The 22,783-nt window shown below is 39.4% G+C and overlaps 1 protein-coding gene across 7 annotated transcripts in view; it reads left to right on the forward strand.

Moving 5' to 3' along the window:
• ARHGAP12 (Rho GTPase activating protein 12) overlaps window positions 1-22,783 on the forward strand; it is an 86,150-nt gene that overhangs the window by 47,217 nt on the left and 16,150 nt on the right. For 2 of the 7 annotated variants that reach the window (XM_060248171.1, XM_060248172.1), the window contains exons 3-9: window positions 432-572; window positions 4,944-5,024; window positions 14,647-14,772; window positions 17,724-17,792; window positions 18,034-18,117; window positions 20,232-20,297; window positions 20,393-20,470. In XM_060248171.1, coding sequence (XP_060104154.1) covers window positions 432-572; window positions 4,944-5,024; window positions 14,647-14,772; window positions 17,724-17,792; window positions 18,034-18,117; window positions 20,232-20,297; window positions 20,393-20,470 — 645 coding nt within the window. The remainder of the gene's footprint in view (window positions 1-431; window positions 573-4,943; window positions 5,025-14,646; window positions 14,773-17,723; window positions 17,793-18,033; window positions 18,118-20,231; window positions 20,298-20,392; window positions 20,471-22,783) is intronic. The other 5 variants (XM_060248173.1, XM_060248174.1, XM_060248176.1 and 2 more) reach the window with 3 other exon arrangements.

A 22,783-nucleotide genomic window follows, 5' to 3' on the forward strand; every position in this document is an offset into this window, starting at 1 on the left:
GGCCAAGACAGAACAGGGGGGAACATAAACAACTTAAGTCATGCGCTACATGTGCAGTTCTTGACATTTTGAAACAATGCTAGTTGCATGTGTTCATCCCACAAATGTTTCCTTCGCACATGCTGCATTTACTTTCATAGTTAATTAAGATACAGTTCAGCCAAGAGAAGTCCATTTAGTTTTTCCATTGATTTCAACAGAAAATTCCATTTAAACTTCAGCATGCACGGAGGGTGTAGGAATCTCATTCAGTCCATTAATCAGCAGAAATTGGGGGGAAACCATGTAAAGGGATCTGCTATCTCCAGTTCTTACCTGTAAAACTCTGGATTCATTTTTCATTTAAAGTATTATTTCCTAGGCTGAATCTTTCAGAATTTGAACTAATATCAATTCTCAGTACTTCTGTGTGTGTGTTTGACCATTTGTAGACTCTGTCATCACAAGAAAACTACCACAGTTCTTGTAACAGCCAGTCAGATAGTCAGTATGGTTCTCCTCCCAAAGGGTGGTCAGAAGAGTTGGATGAACATGGCCAAACGCTATATACCAGTGACTATACTAAGGAAAAGGTACATGCTTTTCTTCATCTCATTTCCTAAGTCGATAGAAACTTAGTGGTTAAGAATTCAAATAGGTGTGATTTTATTTCAGTTGTGGCAGAAAAGTGTTGCTTAGTGCCAGCTTCTTCTTCTGTTTTTCACAGTTATACTTGCTTCTAGCTGCTTTTCTTTCTTTAAGGAACTGTCCTTCTAGATGTTTCATATAGAAATGTAGCACGCTGTGTATGTTACTTGTTGCTTATTTGATTATAGAGATCATTTCTGATTTCCTAATGTGATATGAGAAGTTGTGTACTCCCATGTAACTGAATTTCAAACGAATATGTATCAGCATTGGCATGTTTAGCAGGTTTCTAAATCCCACAGGCTTTTTCATCTAATGACTGCCTAACATGTCATTTTATCAACAGTGGTTTTTCATCCTGTTGTGTTAAAACAGCACTGCTCATTTAACAGTTTTAAAAATGGTGTTCCTGCACTACTGCCACTTCTTCCTGCTGGAGTGAGGGATGTAGTTTACTTCTTTCAAATTCAGTATTTGAACTGGAGAAGTCTTACTTAAAACTAGAGACTTCTGTGGAACAGCATTTGAGTTGCCTGGAACATAAATAGTTGCATTGCCTCATTAAGGGTTGCCTCCAGGCGACCAGGAAAAGACTTGATAGTTCAGTTGTCCTGGGATTCTGGGAACAGAACTGAAGTCTGCTTGCTGGGTGGGTGGTCTCTCTCAGGAAGAGGGAGATATTTTTGTCTTTTAAATGGAGCTCTGTATTATGCTCACTGGCTGGCTGGGTTTGACCCTCTCTCCCTTCCTCCATGGAGGGGCATGGCAGAAAGAAAAGTAGGTTCTAGCTTGTCTGCGCTTGCTGCACTGATGAAATGCAGCAGAGCTTGTTCCTACTTTTCTTTTGTACTCCAGTGTCCCCAGCAAAAAAGAGAGGGACAGAAAGTGAGATTTGGAAAGAGTTCCACCAGTAAACAAGAGGGGGAAGGGAAGAAGCAAGCAGAATAGAGCTAGTTCTTGTTCTTTCTGTTCTCTTTTTGTTGTTGTTAGGGAGATACAGGAGATGGGAGATCAGTATCCTGAGCTTTACTGCCCTCCCCAGGGCATATTCAGAGGGTGGCAGGTAGCAGAATGGGTCTCTAAGGCAGCACTGTTTTCTACCAAGGAGATGTGGAATTTATGCAACTAGCACAGATTCCCAAGTTACTAGGCCACAATAGGTCACTTTATTATCCCCATCTGAAATAAGATACTTTTCACTGCTTTCCACCAGCAGAAGCAGGTATAGCTTTTAGTCTTCCTGTCAATCAAAAATTTCCGTTTTAGCAGTTCAGTTTCAGGTAGGAGTTCCTCCTCTTTCTCTTTGTACCTTGGTAAATGTGTGTCTAGCTTAGACGTGTGAGGCTCATAATAAAACACCAATTTCATAAAAAGGAGAAATTAACTTTGCTTGTAATTAAAGAAATTTATCTTCAGAAAGGGGAAAAAGCACCCTGAGCAAAGCATCTGTCTGCAGCACCAAAGGGCAAATAAAAATGAGTGAAACTGAGCTTTATTTCTCTGTGACAAATTGTGAGAGAGACAGAATAAAGTTAAGATGGCTAGATTTCAGGTTCCATCCTTTGGTACCAGTTCCTAAGTTAACTTGAAAAACCAGCTTTTTCTTCAGCTCAGTTCATAGCCTTCAGTTATTCCCTAGCCAGATGAAAAGACAGCTTTTCCAACTTTCTCACAACTGCTGTCTCAGAGTCTTTAAGGATGAGCTACTTCTGCCTTGTGCTCTTGTTATAAAAATGGAATAAGTTAAATTATTTCTCTAACACCAGAATCCTGCTTTTAACACATGCCGCTTACTTTCTGGTGAAACATTTTGAGCTCTCAGATCCAGAACATTCTTAGGAGGGTTAGAGTCCTCAGAGGGAAAAGCCTTGTTAGTACAGTAGTTGACAGGAATATGCCCACAGATAATACTGCAAATGGTTTTCCTCTGCCTGCTGAGAGAAGAAAACTGAACTTGAAAAGAAAATTGAATTCAGAATGAATTTTCATTTGAGTGATCATTGGAAGGATCTTGAATGTGGGATCTGTAATTGGTATCCTCCAAGTTAGGTTTTTTTTCTCCTCTAATATTGCTACTGTGATGAGGCATTAATTGTACTGATATGCAAGGTTGTTAAGCCTGTTTTTGCTAATTGTTCCATATTTTAGCTCTGTTCTCGGAAGGAGGGACACTGCACTCCCTATTTCTGCTTGGGGGGGGGGCGGTGAGGTGGAATTCTGCCCCCAGCCATAGGAAGATTTTTATACCCTAACAAAATGGCTCTCCAAGAAGCAGCAGTAATTAAATTTCACAATACTTCCTGCTTTTAATAAACTGTGAATAATGTGCTAATAAATTTCTCCAGTAACACATGTGGAGATGTTGAAGGATATGAAGAGGCTTTTGGGCTGCACTTCTGGCCCAACCCCCCACCATCTGCTTCTCTGACCTAAGCAAAGGTCCAAAGCCTGTAAAAACTTTTGACAGAATTGTTGTCACCCTGATGAATGTGTTTCCATGGATATCTTATGAATTCATTGGTCCCCAATATTATCTCAGTTTAATTCAGTGAACATCACATCACATGACAGGATGGACTGAGTATGTGAGATCCTGAAGGCATTGTGTTGAATTTTTAAGTGAAGTGATTTACTATAAAGAACAGTGTGTATATCATGGCATTAAATGATAAAAAGGGGGAAAAGAACCTTTGACTAAAGGAATCAATAGAAGTCAAATATAGGCTTTCAGTGCTGACTGGTGCCAGGCCTTGAATCAAAAAGGTAGGAAATTTAAGATGCAATCCATATTCAGAATGCAGTCATGTACATGGGCTGGCTCAACACAAAGATGTCAAGATAAATGGGACGGTAAAAAAATGCTTTGCTTGAAACTGAAAAACTAGAGACAATAGAACAAACCAGAGTGTGCTTTTTAGCCACTGTTACAAAGAATTTAAATGTTAGCATGGCACAAAGGATTCAGGTAGGTCTTTTAACTTGATGTAAATGTATGACCTTGGTAGACATAGGCTTTCTCTCCTTTGGCATGTGGAAGACAGTGTGCACACATCCTTCAGCAGAGAAGTTGCTGCAGCTGGGATGTGAGATGTGGGATGTAGTCTTGGGCTGTAGAGAGGATGCTGTGTGTTCAGGTGGATGGACCAAGCTTTAAAATTCAGCAAGTAATGACTGGCTTTGCCAGATGCACCTAAGATATTTTAATTGGTTTTTACTGTTGATTGTCTTTTATGATGTAACCCGCCTTGAGCCTGTTCTATGGGAAGGACGGGCTAAAAATTGAATAAAATAAAAACTAAATTATAGCTGCTGGATTCAAAATGTAGCTGTTCAGCTGCATACAGTGAGATATCTAAAGAGATCGTTGAGCATCACAGTGTTCAGATAGCTGCCTTTCAGTTCAATGACATTCTGCTCAATGTGGTATCAAATAGGTGTCCTGAAGTTAGCACGTTACTTTCCCCCCCTCCAAATGAGCTTCAGTGAAGAACTTGATCTTCCAGAGTCCATGCTAAAGATATCCACATTTAAAGGATAAACTTTACCTTTAAAGCCCCTTTACTTTTAGACAGACTATCCCCTTGAAGATACTTTATTATAGCAGTGGGTTGAATGAACAGTAGGTTGTGATCCACTGGTGAACAAGTGACCAAATTCTGTGATCACCTAATGCCTGTAGGCCTTTGAGGGGCTTGTGAAGGATGCTGAACTAGATGGACCTTGTCTGGTACAAGGCAGTGTTTTACTCTTGAGTAAGAGAATATGCTGAGAAGTGCAGATCAGATACTCCTAGCCCTTAATGAGTTTTGAATATTATCTTGCCTTGCATATTTAAAGCACAGTGGTGAACCACAAGGATTCTAGTAAAGAGAAAGTAGAGCACAGTCCATCCCTGTAGTTCCAAAGATATGAGGCCTAATATTTTTGTTGTGACATCATTAGTAAGGAACAGGGCTTGTATTGGAAAGACAGTGTCCCCCCCCCCCCCCCCCCATTCAACAGCTACAACGATGAAATTAGGCAGTAGTACATATTTTCGTAATTATTTATATTTGTGCAAAATATTATTAGTGTTCTCAATTGGAAACAATCACAAACCTTAAAATTGATCAGATATATTTTATGTTTTTAATTCACTGTGATTCATTGCATATGCATATGTGACAGATGTACTTTGTGCTTCAGATTATTATAGTTTTTGCTGCTTTAGCCAGATTTTGAGTAGAACCAAGATGGAGATTCTGGCTATGTTCATCTTTGGTGGAGTGAGAAATTTAGTTTACTAATAAATATTTTACTAAATTTTGTTTCTGCAGTGGATAAAACATGTAGATGAACAGGGTCGACCATATTATTATAATGCAGATGGATCACGATCGGAATGGGCACTGCCAAAAGTAAGTAGTAAAAACAAAAGTGTTTGTGGCGCATGATGAAGAAGCAGGCATTGCTGTAATTTATACAAAAGATGCACGACATCTGGAATACATGATTTATTTATTTTTATTGTACAGCAATTCTAAAATCTTGAAGAAAGCTGTTTCTTTTTCTCTCAATATGTAGTCCAGTTCTTCCCGAAGACCTACAGAACCTTGAATAAATTAAAAGTAAGATGTACAGCCATTCATGTGGCACTTGTTTTAAAACAATTGTAACAATATTTTATGTTTTTTCCAAAGAATGATTTCTTAGATTGTGAACTATTACAGCACCTACTGTGTGTATTCATCTGGGACATAAGTCCATTGAAGAGGGCATTGGGGTGTCACATTTTTAGTTCATTTAAGACTGCAGATGGATTTGAAATTTAAGAAAGCAACATGTTTCTCATGTGAGCATGACCTGTAGTTTTGTAGTTTGCTCTATTGAGCGGTATGGATTGTTCACAGAACTCAGTAAGAAGCTAGTAGACATTTCTGTTTGATTTGACAGATTTTAAAGCAGGTTGTCGTTTACCATGCCCTAGGAGGAATTGGTCATATCCCTTATTTCATCAGTCTTTGAAAGCACCTGTCAGCTTATTTGTCCCCTGAATAACTTAAAAAATCCTGAATGCAGTTAAAGTCATATTAAATAAACAGATATCATAGAAGTCCATCTTGATTGGGGTCTCAGATGATTGTAATTAGCTTTAAAAGATTCCAGGAAGATCTCTGTGTTACCTGTTCAGCCTCAATCATAAGTCAAAATTGTCCATCATTGTTCTTTATTTCCTTGGGGAGCTGCAATGCTAAAACCAATATAAATCTTTAAAAAGAGACATGATTCTGTGAAAGTTAATATGTAGTTTATGTTTCAGAGGATAGCCATGTTGGTCTACAGTAGAACAGCTATCCGGTAGCATCTTAGAGACCAACAAGGTTTTGGGGGTATAAGGCTTTCAAGAGTTGAGGCTTCCTGTGAGTCGATTCTGATGTTTGCAATATGATCATGACAATGCAGATCCTAGACTGTTCTAAGAAATAGGTGTGGTAGAACATTGCCAAGTTGGCATTTTACCAGCTGCACCAGACAAGGCAACTGGCCTCTTTCCTATCTCGCCCTGACCTGGCCACAGTAATCCATGCAACAGTCACGTCCAGATTGGATTACTGTAACTCTCTGTATGCTGGCCTGCCCTTGAGACTGATCCAGAAACTTCAACTGATCAAGAATGTGGTGGTGCAGTTCCTGACAGGAACGCCATGGACAGCACACATTCAGTCTGTGCTGCAGCAGTTGCACTGGCCCCTGGTGGAGTACTGTGTCAGGTTTAAGGTCTTGGTACTGACCTTTAAGACCTTGAGCAGCCTAGGACCCACATGTCTTCAGGACTGCCTCCTCTGTAGTATGTCCCCTGAAGAGCTTTACACTCTGCTGAGAATGTAGCCCTAAAGATGTTCAGCTGTCCTCGACCAGAGCCAGGCCCTGGTGGAACTTTCTGCCAAATAACATCTACACCCTGCAGGACCTTGTGCAGTTCCGCAGAGTGTGCAAGGCAGAGATGTTCTGCCAGGCTTTTGGTTGAGGACAGCAATGGGTACCGCCTTACTGGGAGGTCACTTCCCCTCCCCCACCCTGCTCTCTCCTGCTTATTGTGAGACAGTAATGCAAACTGTAAACTTGCTTTGGTGCCATGTGATGTTGTTCTAGGTATTTTAACTTTTTTGGGGTTTTAATTTGTATAGGCTTCCATTGTTAACTGCCCTGTGCTCTGTGAACTCAAGAGAAGGGTGATATATATATAAATCTAAATTATAAATAAATAAAAATGTTCACCTGTCATGAGACAGGTGACTGAGACAAAGAAGGAATGCAGGAAACAAATGGAGAATTAGGTCTTAACATCTTGAGGTCAGCCACCAAGTGGTATAATCTTTATATAATTCTGCATGTTCTTAACTTTAAAACATGGAATCCAAGTTCCTCACATGAGGGGTAGCTTTAGCTTTGCACTGTGCTGCATAGCAAATACCGGTATTTTTGAAATCGGTGGAACTTTCAGAAGTGTTTTATAGCATGTGGGTCTTCTGTTCAAAGAAAAATAACCAAAACCCTGCTTGCCATGCCAAGCCTTTGGTATGTACCTAAAACATTTCTTCAGTTTCCAGCTCTGTTAATCTTGTGGCAATTGCAGTTCTGGCAGTATTTCACTGATAGGAGATAAATAGACTTGAACTGTTCACTTCATTACAACTGGGTAAAATAGGTAGTAAAATTATTTTTAAAGTAGCTATGGATTCCTTTGTAAAACTGCGGTTACTCTGTGTATTAAAGAAGCTGAGTATATTACCTATTTCAGGCTACTTTCCCACCAAATTAAATACTAAGTTAATTAACAACAATCATCTATCATCTAAGGCAGCAAAAGAAGGCAGACTATAAACAGAGTTTCACTTAAAGAATAGCAATCAGAACTGTGTTCAGGAATTTGGAAATATAGAAGAATTCTTTTGCTTTGTTCCCTATTCCTCTGTGCACCGAGAAGTGATTTAGCTGGTAACAGACCAGAGGCCAACCTCAGCATCTGTATTCCCTCTTCTCACCCTCTCCCAGCAAATTAAGGTACCCATAACTAAAGAATAGAAATGCTTGTGGGAAGAAATTTAAGAGCTGAGGAGTTGATTTCAGAATATTGACTGGCAAAGGTCTTCATTATTTAGAAATACTTGTGAGACAGGTGTCTGAGAGAAAGAAGGAATGTAGGAAATGAGTGGAGAATTAGGTCTTAACTGTTTTCAGCATATAGATCAAAATCCCTGAAGACAATTTAAGCATCTGCAATCAGAATTAACTTCCAAGTTTTTAAAACAGTTATAAATGACAGTAAAATCTTTGAATTCAGTATGCACAGTGGCTTGCAGGGCCAGACTTTTAAACTGAAAATAAATTTTTAGGCAGCCTGATGCTCTTCAGCCCTTTCACTAAAACAAAACACAATTTGAACTTGAACTTCTGGTATGCTTCTTGTGTAATCCGTATGATCCAGTATGAATGACAGCATAGTTTTCAAGAGAGCTTTAGCATGAAAACAGTGAAGTTGCAGGAATGTCAGTAAGTGTTTGGTCATAAGCCAGATTCTTTTGCTAAATATCTGTTACTGTTTATCAGAAAGAGGTAAAACTACTGCTTTTGCAAAATGACTGAATGCTTTGTTCCATTTTTTATATGGCCTTTTATGGAGCCAAAAGATACATGCATGGAGTTTGCATGTGATTTCCCATCCGTGCTAATTTAGAATTATGTAGCTTCGAAGAGAGACGTTTATCAGATTAGTGATAGGCTTCCTCAAGCTTTTCTCAGAACTGGTCTTGGATGAATCAAGCTTATTTATAAATGAATCAATAAGTTAATGTTATTAAGAATTTGATCCAGCGTGCTTGGTGCACCATGACACTTCCAACATCATCAAGAAGCTACATAGGTTCTTCCACCTCACCCTAGAAACAGCTCAGAGAAGGAGAAACTCTTGTTGTTTCTTGAATCCATATTTCCTTCCTTCTCTCCCCACCACCTCATCCCAATGACTGATGTATGGCATCCAGTAAATTCTGGGGATCCAGTGGATGTTGTACAACCAGTTTACTTGGAGAGAGGAAGAGGAGGAAGAGTAACAAGAATTTTGACATCTGAGCCAGAGATCACTTTGTGATCTTTCAGAGCTTTTGAAAGTCAAGAGGTGCAGACTTCAGAAGCGTCTTGAGTTTTCACCCTGTCCAGGATACTGATTATGAGCTGTGGTGGTGGTGGTGGGTGGGAGAGGAGTGATTGAGCCGGGTTGGCTTTTACTTGATCAAGTTATTTCCCCAAAGTTGCCAAAGAAAATCAAAGATGATGGACAACAGTGATGAGCACAGGAATCCTCTGTTCTCTTGCATGAAACAGCGCTTCACAAAATCTATATTAGTAACAAAGATCAAGATGTAGAACAAGGAATTTCTTTTTCTGAAACATCATTTTAAAAAGAAGCAAAGCCAAAGTGGTACACATGTGTTTTGTTTCCATGAGCTCCTAGAGTACCACTGAAAAGTTCTAGTGGACAGTGTAACCTCTTTCAAAGCAAAGAAATACTCTTCCTAATTCCTGGGATTCGGTAATGGGTTTTGAGACTTTGCAGTGATTGACTCTAAGGTATGATAAATATTAGCCAACAACTCTAGCTTTCTCCATCCCTTCCCTTATTTTTTTTTGAAAAGGAATAAAGAAAGAACAATCCGCTATATCTGTTGCCTTAGGCAAACTGCAGAGGCATCATTTAGCAAAGAATCCAAGTTGCTGGTTACAGCCTTCAGTCACATGTATTTGAATATTAGTGCCAGAAAAAATGCATTAATTTGATTGGGGAGTGTGGACCAGGGAATAAATATAGTCTCAAGCGATAGGAGATGTATAGGTTTATAGATTATTATGTGTATCATCTCTTCCCCTTTATGCTGACCTCAGACAGTCTAATGCCATCATTTTCAGTAGCAGGGTTTGAGGAGGGGAAAATTTCAGGGCTTGCACATCTGTGCCAGTATTTACAATTAACTTTAGCATTGTATTGATTTTGGATTTGGAAGTAGCTTCACAATGGCATGAACTGAAACCGAGAAATAGACATGTCAATGTGCAGTTTTGTAGCAGTGCTAGAACAGCTTTAAATGAAACAATTGAAGTTGCATCTGTATTTTGAGTGCAACTGCAGCTGTACCTTTTCAAACATAGTAATTCTTCTTTAAAGTAGAGAAAGGACAGTTCAGGGACAGCTGTCTGGAAAAAAAACGAGGTTTAGAGAATTATGGTTGGTTGCACAACCACCCTGGGATGGTGGCGATGAGTTATTTTGTCAGATAGCAGCCTGCCGCATCTGGGATCAGGTGCCTCAGCATTGAATGGGAAATAGTAGACAACAGCTGTTTTTCCTACTTCACAGCTGCAGTTGTCATCTTATCTTTTGTAGCATCAGGAGGGCTGATCTAGAAGGAGCTATCATCCTTCTGCAAAATCATAATCCAAGACTTCTGAATGGTTAAGTTTTCATTGTGGTCTTAGTTGCTTCATGCCTCTATGCATGTAAATTGCTGAAACTAATACCAATTCCGCAGTCGCTGTTGCTCCACCCCCTGGTTTCTGCTTTCGCCAGGTCAAGCGATGGATTCCCCACCAGTTGCTGTGCAAGCTCATTCTGACCCACGGCTGCCTCCAATTCTCCTCGTGCCTTCCCGATCTCTTAAAAAGGAAGCACGGGAAGAACTGGAGGGAGCCATGGGTCAAAATGCACCCATGCAGCAACTGGTGAGGAATCCATTGCTTGATCTGACAAAAGCAGAACCCTGGGGGCGGAGCAGCAGCGAAATCGGTCTAAATGTATCTGAGGCATTACTGCCTCTTCCTTTTCGGAGGCACTCACTGCAGATTTGGTGAATCACTTGTGTGAGCACTGCATGGGCAAGGAGGCAGGTTTCTCTGTGTACTGTAGGCTCATGTTCGGTCTACCTTCTGCAGCTTTTCACAGCAGAGGGAGAGGATTAACTGTGGATCTAATTGCCACTGGGGGAAAAACGGAGGGAAATTCACATTCCACATACTGCAGACAGGTGAGTCAAGGGTGCTTACCCCTATATCTGTGAAATGCCAGACCAAAGAGACCCATAAAATACACATTTTTCTACCCATGCCGACCACCGCTTTGGAGTATCTGTTTCCCCCCTGTTAATGCCACAAAATTAGAGAACGAGAAGAGGATCCCCTGCATTCTCATTTGCCTTCTTGCAAGCCCCACAATAGCCCACCACTTCCTCGCAGAAATTACTATTGTTGATTTTGATTACAAGTATCTTCTGGGGAATAGCCACTCTGTCTGTGCATATATTTCCCGTGTGTTGCTGGTTCTCTCCCAAACTATGCTTAATCCAACCTTTTTGGGCATGAATAATGATGCAACTAGAGCTGCATGGGTTGAGTTGATTCACAGAATGTCACTGCCTGACTCTGCATGATTTGGAATACCACACGAATGGCATGGTATGTTCTGTTCCAGAGGCTTGTTTATTACTAGCTAGCAGAGTACCAAAGAAACTGAGTACCATAAGAGTTGGGTATAGCATTGCACTTGATCTGAAGGTTTCATGAATTTGTATGAGAGAAAATGTAGTTGCAGTGCTTTACATTATATAGGCCTGTAAAATAAACTAGCATTATTCTCTTATTACAGGCTGGATGCTGAGACTGAGTGGCTTGTTCACTACTTAGTGAATTCCTGGCTGTGCTGTGCTCACATGTCGTAGATAGATTCGGTGGTGATACATCACTGGAATTTCATTACCCTAAATATTTTCTTCAGTTGTTAAAAAAAAAGTTTAAAAAACACAATTCTAATCTGGGCCTGTGTTGTCAGCGTGTGTGTGTGCGTTTAGGAGAATAGTGCTGTTATACCATTCTTTTTCTTCTAACAGTGTACCTATTCAAGTCCAAGACTGCATATCCTGGCCAAATATTTTAGTCTTTTTATGAGCTTTTTTGTTCTGCATATTTAGTGTTCATACTCGTGTTTTTCCCCAATCTTTTTGCTATTAAGACAGCATAGCTTTTTAAACAAAATTATCTAGCTGCTCAATTTTATTTCTGTTCTAAGGTTAATATCCAGTTTATACAATTTCTGTGTTGTAGAAACCCCACAAAGGACAGGCTTGTCCAGTGATGACCCTGAAAAGACATTTTCAGCTACAGGCTGGTATCACTTCAAATTAAAACAGAAGTCTACTGGCACTTTAAAGACTAACAACATTTATTCCAACTTTTGCACATCAGAGTTTGCTTCTTCAGATGTTTATCACTTCAGCGTCTTATTATAGATGAGGATGAAACTTGTAGCATAAATGTGTAGCCGTTCCTCTGTGTCAACACTATGTCAGAAGTTAGCCACAGAGCTGTACAGCATAGCCTTTAAATTGGTGGAGGAGTCTTAAAATAATGCACATAGATCAAAACAGACCTTTTAATGGTAGTTGACCCATATGCTGATGGTTTTCCCAGATCTTATATGAACATATGAAGCTGCCTTATACTGAATCAGACCTTTGGTCCATCAAAGTCAGTATTGTCTTCTCAGACTGGCAGCAGCTCTCCAGGGTCTCAAGCTGAGGCTTTTCACACCTATTTGCCTGGACCCTTTTTTGGAGATGCCAGGGATTGAACCTGGGACCTTCTGCTTCCCAGGCAGATGCTCTACCACTGAGCCGCCGTCCCTTCCCTCGAGTAGATTTCTGGGGTTCCCTCTGGTTTGTGAGTAAAGCATTTTATGTGATAGCTGCTGAGATATGGTCTACACGTAGGTGCTTGATTTTGAAAACTTTTCAGTCCTGTATTATATGTGGGGTTGGAGGGCAGCATGACTGTTTTTCTTGTGCTGCTTTCTGTATCACAATATTCGACTCTCACACAGATCAGCTTTATTGTACAAGAAAAAAGTCTGTGTTTCTCCCATGTAATCAATAAGGATACGCCATTATTAAAAGGATATGTAGCTTTGCACAGAATGATAAATGTCTTTCTGGATGGAATGAACCTCACTTTGTGTTTAGATATCTGGAAAATTGATTTTGATGGTAGCAGTACTGCTGGATATCAAGAATAGATTTTGCCTGAAGAGAATTAAAGAATTAAAAACAACAGAGTTACATTTAATTAATACTGTTTTTGGTAATACATAAGCTAATGTTAAAAACATTAGTTGACTGTTTTTACTTGAGAGACTGCTGTAAATGCAAAAGAAATGGATAATGATTCTTCTCTCATTTAAATAAGGAAATTGTTTCAGCAGAAAATATTTAAGATCCTTGAATGTTACGTTCCATTAACTAAGATTTCCTGCCTGTCTTGCATTTCTGTGGACTGAATTAATATGAAATAAATATTAAAACCCTCACAATTCCAAATTCTGTTTATATGGTTAAGGTCTGGCAATAGATGAAGCATGAATTCTACTGTTTGTTGTGATGTGAAGTTTGAAATCTGACAAGCCCTGTAAAATATCTCATGAGCATATGTATAGAACTGAAATGATGGGGGTGGGGACAGGGACATACCTTTCTGCTACCCACCACTGAAACACATCTGCCATAACATCAGCACAGAATCTATATGGATGGATCATTGCCTGCCACTGGCCGTGTTCCTAGCTGTGGGACCTATTGCCAGTATAGTTTGCATGCACATAAGCTGCACAGGAAAGGGCAGCAGGTATGATATTGCCCTCAACAGGTATTCCATGTAAAAGGCTCGTGTTTGTGCAGGACTATGCCATGTCTTTGTACCATGTAAAAAAAGGTAAAGGACTGACCCATGGGGTGATGTCACATCACAACATTTTCTTAGCAGACTTTTTATGGGGTGGTTTGCCATTGCAATCCCCAGTCATCTACACTTTCCCCCCAGCAAGCTGGGTATAGCTCGGTGCAAATTAATGACAAGTTTATTTAAGATATTATACTTTAACATTTAATTTCTAATGTTGAGAAACTTCAGCGGTGGTTTGCCACAATGTTCCTAATTGGTAGACATTACATGGAATGTGTATTGTAAGAACAAAGTGTGGGGCTTTGGTTCACCTCCATGACTAGTTTGGGTGGGTGGTATTGTTTGATACAACACTCCAGTTACTTGTGATGTTGTCTTGCAACTAACTTAATTAACAAGTCACTTCTTGTTGCTACCTGCTTGTTAAAGCTGCCACATTATATCCTTTGTAAGATTATGAAGTGTGGTTTCATCTCATTTCATCCCCCCCTTTCTCCCCATCTAAATTGATTGTGAAGTTATAAATTTCACTGACATAGATGTGTATGTCTCTAGGGTGAGCAGTTTAATATATCCAAAAAACATTGTGCTGGAAGGTTGCACTTTGCATACTAACCTGCATGAAATCATCATAATTTCTATATGCAAGTGGCAGACAGGACATATTATATTTCTGTGTTATTTAGCAGTCATCAGATTATCTGTGGGTTTACATCATAACCTTTCTTCTTGTTGCTTGTTCTTTTTGACATCACATTTTCACGCTTAACACTGAAATCATTAAATCGTTCTGCTTTTGAAGCCAAGCTTGGGGACACAAAGATTTGAATTAGGGATGTTGGGAGGGGTAAAAAATCGTGCCTTGAAGCCTGTCCCTATTTCTTCTATATGCTTGTCACTCCTACACAACAGAACTTGCTGTTGTGGATCATGGTTGCCTATGGCCCTCATTACAGATGTCACCATGATACATTCTCATGCTAGTTTGTCATTTGGGAAACTCTGATGTCAGTGGAGCCATAGCATTTGCTGTGAAAGAGGCATCCGCTATGGAGCCTGTAAACTAAACTCCAGGACCTTAGGCAAAATTGTGCCAACTTACTTGGAGAAACTATTAAGGAGGGAGATGCAGGTTTTCTGCTTGCATTTTCATATATGACGTGAAAGTAGCCGTTAATGGATTGCATTGTGTCATGGGGTTTTCATTTGTATGACTAGTTTGGTTTTATTTACAGTGTGTGGTTTCCCCTCTTTTTTTAGTATAGTGCATCACCACAACAGCAGAGAGAGATCATTAAAAGCAGGAGCCTGGACCGACGGCTACAGGAACCAATTGTCTTAACCAAGTGGAGGCACAGCACAATTGTGTTAGATACCAATGACAAGGTAGGAGTGTCTTAACATAATATTATTTGACTGTTAACATATAATAAGGTCACTGTTGCCTAATTGTTACTTGCTGATCCCAAAAGGCTATTTAATCTGAATTATATTTTCCACAAAATCATTGTCCCATTCTACATTTGCTTCCTTGATGAATATTAGTTTGTTTGTTAGATATACTAATGTATTTACTACAGAATTATAAGAATGCACTTCAACATGACAAGCTGTGTTTGCTTTCATTCAGTCACCATGAGCTATTCATTCTTATGGAAGAAAATTAAGTAGCTGCAGCTGGGAACACAACTGGGGCAGACACTGGTAATTTTCAGGATATGGGATGAGGGTTGTACAGCAATGATTTCCTTGGTGGCAGCTATTTCACTTTCTCCCACAGAATGAATAGCATGTATATATCGCTTGTGGACATGAAATTACTAAACATTCTGGGAGAGTTGGGGGGAAGGTGCCTACCTATGCTATGCCAAAAAGATACAGATTGTCCACTGTTTTTTTCAGTTATTAGCAGGACAATTAGCCTTAGACTAAAGTCAAAAGTTAAAACCCAGTTTCTTCTTAGGAATATGGGAATACAAAAAATCTTGAGACAACAGTTGCAGGTAGTCCAGTTATTCATACTAAGTTCTGGCAGATACTGAACATGATATTCTGTTATTTTGTTCACTGGTGACTTTCCCAGTTGAACGAACTCAGGTGCTTTCTCATATGGCTTTATTTTATTACATCTTTTGAATGACTAATTTCATATATATAGATATCAGAGAACAGCTGAACTCCCAATCTTGATATCACTCTAGTTTTGCAGATTAGTACACACTTATGGCGTTGTTGTTACCATGTGTTATTGCAGAGTCATTTTGCACCCCCTTTTCAATTTGGTCCAGGCATTTCAGTAGGGTAGCTTGAATGTCAGGAAGAAAACCTTTCTTCAGTCTTCTGATTCTTAAGAGCTACTAGTTTAGGTCTTACAGCTGATTTAAGGATATTAGCCACATCTTGGCAAAGGGCAATATAGATTGCAATCTTGAGATATTTGCCAAAACTGATGAAGCTTTGGAAGAAGTATTGAACTGCTGAGTGTAGTGAAATCCAAGAGAGGTTTATTGAAGGAAATCATGAGCACACAAGATAGTCATAAGAAATGGCAACAGTTTCACATACTGGAATGCCCACATTAAGGTGCAGTAAATTCCAGATGTTAGCGCACACTATGCAATGACCATATCTTAAGAGAAGGCAAAAAATCAAGAGATAGAGCAAGAGTGTGAAGCACAAGCTATCTATCTGTGAAGGTTCTGGGGGTGCAGTGGGGGTGGAATCTGAAACAAGGGTCATCTGCATGAGCAGCCAGTAACTCTCAGGGGTAAGCCAAAAGAGAAACCACTGAGCAGAGAAGTATATATTTTTATAATGGGGAAATGATGATAGCAAAATAAATGCATGTAGGCACTTCTAGGGTGCAGTTGAACACAGAGAAGTATTGCACACAGAGTACCCAGAGTGTAGCACAAGTACAATTTGGGGTCAGATTTTGGCTTTATTTATAGGGCTTAATGTTTGAATGAAGACTGTTTTTCCTTGGGCTTGGAGAAAGGGGAATAGGTTCTAGATATGCTCTGATTGACTGAGGCTGAAAAGGAAAGAGTCCCCAAATTCTGGGAATATTTTCAGGAAAGGGAGAGTTCAGGATGGGAGGAAGATTTCTTAGGATAGTTCTATGGACTTCTGCCCCCACCAAGTTGGGGTTTTGAGGAGAAGTTCCAACTAGTCAGAACCTTTAGTTGAAAATGCTAATCTGATTCTAGATTTTGTCAAAGGAAAGTTAACACAGAGGATTCCTTGTTGTCTAAATGTACCTTGATTAATCACTAAGAAAGTGTAATTAATTGTCTGGGGTTAGGCAAAGGAAAGGCTTGTTTTTTTTGTTAAGGCTGCATTCCCCGCTGGTGAGCATGATGCAATAATGTGAACTGATTCCCGCCTTCCCTGTTAGCCATCAGCCTTTGGTATTGTAGAGGGCCTGAGACTTGTTTTCTGGGTCTCAGGGGACTGGCAAAGAAGAGCTGGTCTCAGCACCAAGTTGGGAGAGAGGGAGTAAGTTATGCCAAAATAGTCTTAATGGCTGCGACATCTCTTTGATTACTTTATAAATTCTCTTTCATTGAGAATTGTTAGGAGGCAGAAATCAAGAAGGTATGCATATGAGTCTCTTACTGAATTGCAATTATTGTCAATAAGTAAAAGCAGCTCTTCAAGAGATTGTATGTATTGCCCTGCTCATTTGTAAAATCACGAAGTTGCTTTTATGAACCACTTGGAAACTATGCAGGCTGACTCTTCTTTAGACCTTATTTTTTTAACGAGTGAGGTTAATCATATGAATCTAGAAAAAAGGAACAAAGGAATTAGCCTGCAATGTGTGTATAGTTTTTTAAAAAAATGCTCAGGTTTAGGGAGGCAGATATATGAAATGCTTTGAGTAAAACAGGATACCGTGTAAAGGTAGGTAGCAATTTTACAGTTTCTTAATCTGGCATCAACATTAAAATTATCTGATGAAATAGTTGCCAACAATACAATGCCTTATGTAGGGAAAAATAACCGCTACAGAGCATTTTTGTTAGCCATCTCTGCTGGGATTGCATTTTTGCTTTTTAATGGAAAATAACCATCCAGTGCCTTCAGGAAAAATGCCTCTAATTTCTTTTCAACCTCCCTAATCATTGAAAAGCAGAGTATTTTGGTAGGCTGGTGTGGGAGCATTACTGGATGCATAATTTGTGCTTATTTAAGAAAGCTTGGCTATCTTCTCTAAAACATACAAATAAGTTTTGATCACACATTATTGAAGTATAAATTACTTTAAACCAATCCTGACAATAGAATCTATAAGAAAGTAATGTTATATTAAAATAGTTCTTGTATTTTTACAGTTGCCTACTAATTCTTCTGAACAGCTCTTGCCTAATCCTGCATATTTGTTTCCAACACATCAGGACCAAGTTAGTATTTGAAACATGATTTATGTATAGACAATATTAGTAGATAGAGTGCTTTTGTACAAGAGAGAAACAGTGCCTATAATAATTAATGGAATGAGAGTTAATTTAATCTTGAGTGTATTTGTCACTCTCATGTCTTAGTATCGGATGCCTTTTCAGTAATTCTGTCCAAATTCTATAAATCTTGCGCTTACATTTGATATTTGTGGTGTCAGTATTTCAATGTACTTTCCCTTTCTAGGATTCTTCATCTCCAGTTGCTTCAAAGGCCACTTTTCCTGACAGTGAGTCATCCTCTCCTTCCTCACCAAAGCATCATGCCACAGTCAGTATAAACTTTGTAATATGTCTAATATAACAAGTTCATCAGATTTAGACAGATATATTATTTTTATGTATGTTAAGGATGTGAGTTGCTTTTCTCAGCACATCAACTAGCCGCGTCTAGAGAAGCAGTTGTAATTTTGAACCCTCACACACACTTGGATCGTGTTCAGCTTTGGTCAGCTAGGCAGATTCCTTATGAGCACTGTGGACAAATAGGTCAGTGGAAAAAGAAAGAGGTAGAGTTGTGCAGCCCTTGGAATTTTTTGGTTTTCTCAGTAAATCAGGCACATTTACTAAGACAAGCAAAATCCTCCTTTGTCAGGGTGAGTTTGTCAGTCCCCTCTACCTTCATTCAGTGCAGTCCTTACCAGGGATCTATCTCCTATCCTGGATCATACTGATTACTACCAACTGTTCACACATCGATGGGGAGCTTTCATAGAATTGCTTCATTTGGACCAGTCTTGCAAACTGGTCCAAATGGAGAGCCAGTTTGGTGTAGTGGTTAAGTGTGCGGACTCTTATCTGGGAGAACCGGGTTTGATTCCCCACTCCTCCACTTGCACCTGCTGGAATGGCCTTGGGTCAGCCATAGATATCACAGAGGTTGTCCTTGAAAAGGCAGCTGCTGTGAGAGCCCTCTCCAGCCCCACCCATCTCACAGGTTGTTTGTTGTGGGGGAGGAAGGTAAAGGAGATTGTGAGCCGCTCTGAGACTCTTCAGAGTGGAGGGCGGGATATAAATCCAATATCATCATCATCTTCTTCTTCTTCAAACTATCCTTCTGAATTAGTGCTGTACACAAAATAATGTTAGTGCACCAGAATGATAAACAAGCTCATGTTTGGGACTGGACAGTTAGTCCAGCAGAGGGGAGGGTGTTGCATAAAACTTTTGTATGTTGGGTGTGCAGGGAAAATTTGGTGGAAGAATTAACTAATTTGTAACTGGAATCGTTTAATAATAGTTAAGTGCCTGTGACTTGGTGATGGAGCATCTGCTTGGCATGCAGAAGGTTCCAGGTTCAATCCCTGGCATCTCTAGTTAAAGGGATCAGGTAGGAGGTGATGTGAAAGACCTTTGCCTGAGACTCTGGAGAGCAGCTGCCCGTCTGAGTAGACAATATTGACCCTAATGGACTGAGAGTTTGATTCAAGCGTTCAACCATCAGACTTCTTGGTTTTTTTATATGATATATAACGAAAATTTATTTTAATGGATGATTGATGCTAGGCATGATCAGTTGTTTGGCATTTTAAATTGATCTGCCGATCTGTTTTGATTGGCCTGTAAACAGTCATTATAAGGTGTGTCATTATAAAATTCTGAAATTATTAATGTAGATACAGGAATATTGAAAGGGAATGATGAATATGGAAAGGAAATGACAAAATGATAGCGATAAAGCTTATCTCTGCTCACAAAACCAGACAACACAGACTGGTAGATCAATTTAAAAGGATGAATAGTGTGATGCTGTCAGTTTTCCCAGGATGTAGGCTAAGGTTATTAAAAATTGTTGCTAAAACATAATAGTTCAGTTTTGAGCAAAGCTCTAGGATTTTTCAAATTCCAGCCTTGAAAATGAACCTCTTTTTCAATTTTGTAAAGGAACATTGAACATGAGCTTGCAGTAGCTATGTGTCGGGTCACTGGTAGCAAGGAAGAACTGTCTTCAAGCAATTAGGCATGAAACTTTAACAAAAAGCCACCTCCCCCGCCACTGCCTTATTGGCATGGGCGCATAAATAGATGCACTAGTAAAAATGTTGTTGGCTAATAACAGTTGTTTTGGCAAGGCTGGTTTAAACACTTACCTAAAGTAAATAATGTTGGGATATGAACAGCAGGCATCTTTGAGGTATAAACAGTAGGGGAGGGAGGTATCTATGGTTTTATTCTGTTTATTTTAAATTATAATGTGTTAATTGTGACTTGTAAGCTGTCTTGAGCCATGAGAAAAGGCAGTGATGTAATGTTTTGATAAAGTTCAGGGTGCATAACCTCTCTTTGGGACTACCCTTTTGCAACCCAGTTAGCAACTTTCTGCACACTAGAAGAACAGATAGCTTCTTTTTTTTTTACTGACTTGCTGAATGTTCTCTTCTTCAGGGCCAAGAGAAATATGGATTATTAAATGTCACAAAAATAACAGAAAATGGGAAGAAAGTTAGGCAAGTAACACTTAAATGCTTTTGTGTTATGCTTTATTATGTTTATAATGCTTGATAAATGTGCCACTGTTCATAAATGTCTACCTCTTTTACAGGAAGAATTGGATGTCATCATGGGCTGTATTGCAGGGTTCATCACTATTGTTTACCAAGACGCAGGGAGGTGGAACTAGCTGGGTAAGTACACCAGTAGCAATTTCTGTGGCATTATCAGGTTGAAAAAGAGCAGATGCAATCACAAACAACAGTTCTGTATGTAAGAAGTTGATTTCAAACAATTTTAGTGGAGAAATTTCTCTTTTGTGTTAATCAGTTTACATCAGTGATACAATGTGCATGGAAACTGAGGAAGCTTGGAACAGCCGTAGGTCATCAGACATGTTTGTTCAAGATTCCTCAGCAAAACAAAAACGTGGAACTAGGAGCACTCAGTGAAGCATCATCAGTATCAATAAGTGGGAAGGGATTGTGACTCTTTTACAGCCCCCTGAAGTGGTCCTATATTGAGTCAGACCACTAGTTTTATCAAGGGCAGTGTTGTCCTGACAGTAAGCTGCTCTTTGGGGGGTCTCAAGCAGAGCTTTTCTAAATCACTACTGCCTGATCCTTTATACTGGAGTTACCTGGCTTCAGTGTGGACCCTCTGCATGCAAGTCACATACTTTATCACCAAGCCACATCCCCTTCCTCACTTTCTTGTCCTGGCTAGCACTGGGAATAAAACTAACATTATTCTTGTTTATGTTTTATTTAGAGTATGTATATCCTTTTTGTTGATATTAGTACCTAAGGGAGTTTGCAAAGTTATAAAAACAGTTTAGAACCAATGAATCATAATAAAATACCAAACGGGCTTTGAGGAACCCCAAACACTCCTTTTTGTCTTTGTGGCACAGCTGAAGGACTCAGGGAACAGGGCTGAGAAAAAACTTCACTTTGCACACATATGACCCTGCTGCTGTTGTGGCTGCTCTCCTTTTAGAGATGCCTTGAGCCCTCTGAGCAAACTCAGGAGTGGGTATGAGCAGGCACTACAGGGCAGAAATTAAGGACAGTTACAGGTGGGAGAGCAGACATCTCCAGCTCTATTCAACTTGCTACATATAGGATGTTCTGTTTTATTCTACTCTGTGAAAACATATACAGAGTCCTCAACTGGTCATTACAGCTTAATTAGGTTTGCAAACAAGATCTAAAATTTCAGACAAGAACTGTCATTCTGGACTCTAAACGAAAGCTAGAAGCTTGGAGTTTTACCACAATTTTTGTATAACCTTTTTGTTCAGGGATCTGAACAGCATTCATGATGGAAGTTCCATCCGTTCATATTGCTCATGCACTTGGGTGCATGTGTAACCACACAAACTGGGTAGAAGCTGATAAACGGAATCTAAAAGGAGGAGACTGGACTTGGAATGTTCTTTAGGTCACTCTCTCTGTTCTGTTAGCCATGTAGTACATTTGTTGCATTATAATTTTGAACAAGATACAAATGATCAGAGCTCCACCTTTAGACTAATTACTGTAACAATAGATAGGATTATGTGTTGGGAAGGTTCTGTCTATCTGGAGGCTGCATCACTTTCTTTAAATTGCGACATAGAATCACTCAGGCATGCTTCTGTAATCTTCATGTTGTGATGCGTAATTGTAGAGCTCTCAAGAGCATTTTGTGGAGGAAGCAGGGATATAAAATCTCTATAAAATGTTTGGGTGCTGGGGAGTAAAATATAGGTAGGAATGTATGTTTAAGCTTGTTTTAATGTGTTCATTGTTTATCGTCTTGGGGACCATAACATGGGGGTGAAGGCAGCTTTAAAACATTTTAAATAAATAAAATCTGATAAGGAAGAAAACATAAAATTGAAAAGAGAAAACACATTTTTGTAGTAAGCAGAAAAGTTCTTTAGGTGGACAGCCACTTTAGTCTCTTACAGTCTAACTAGACTATCACCATAATTGGATATTGAGTTAAACTAAAACTTTGAACTATTCAGCAGTATATACAATTGTAAACAAAATTATCCACATTTAAGCAATAGACATATAATTGCAAGTACCAACCCCTCCTACAGCAAGACAGGGAATTAAGCTGCTTGTTTCCTTGTCTATGAGTGGGCATGAATCTCCCTATGGGTGGGGTCTGCATCATTCCTTTGAGAAAAGAGCAACAAAGGTTGACTGTGGGGTCCAAGGAGGTTAAGAAGGCAACACTGGCTTCTGCTGTTTTCCTCAAAGCTGGATCGAAGCCACCAGATAAAGGCAAAAAAGCAATCCCTGAGTAAAGATCTGCACCTCTCACACCTTTTGGTGAAGAAATACATCTTGGATCTCATTGCATTTGTCTGTATGTTGGAATTTTTCCTGTGGAAGACTGACTGACATTAAAAGTTATACAATTTTATTATTATAACTATATTTTGATCTATCATTATACATTTTGGATTAGTAAGGGCAGGAGCAGGAGACAATGGGGAATTCAATTTCCCC

Source organism: Heteronotia binoei, chromosome 10, assembly GCF_032191835.1.
Source record: "Heteronotia binoei isolate CCM8104 ecotype False Entrance Well chromosome 10, APGP_CSIRO_Hbin_v1, whole genome shotgun sequence".
Classification (NCBI taxonomy): domain Eukaryota; kingdom Metazoa; phylum Chordata; class Lepidosauria; order Squamata; family Gekkonidae; genus Heteronotia; species Heteronotia binoei.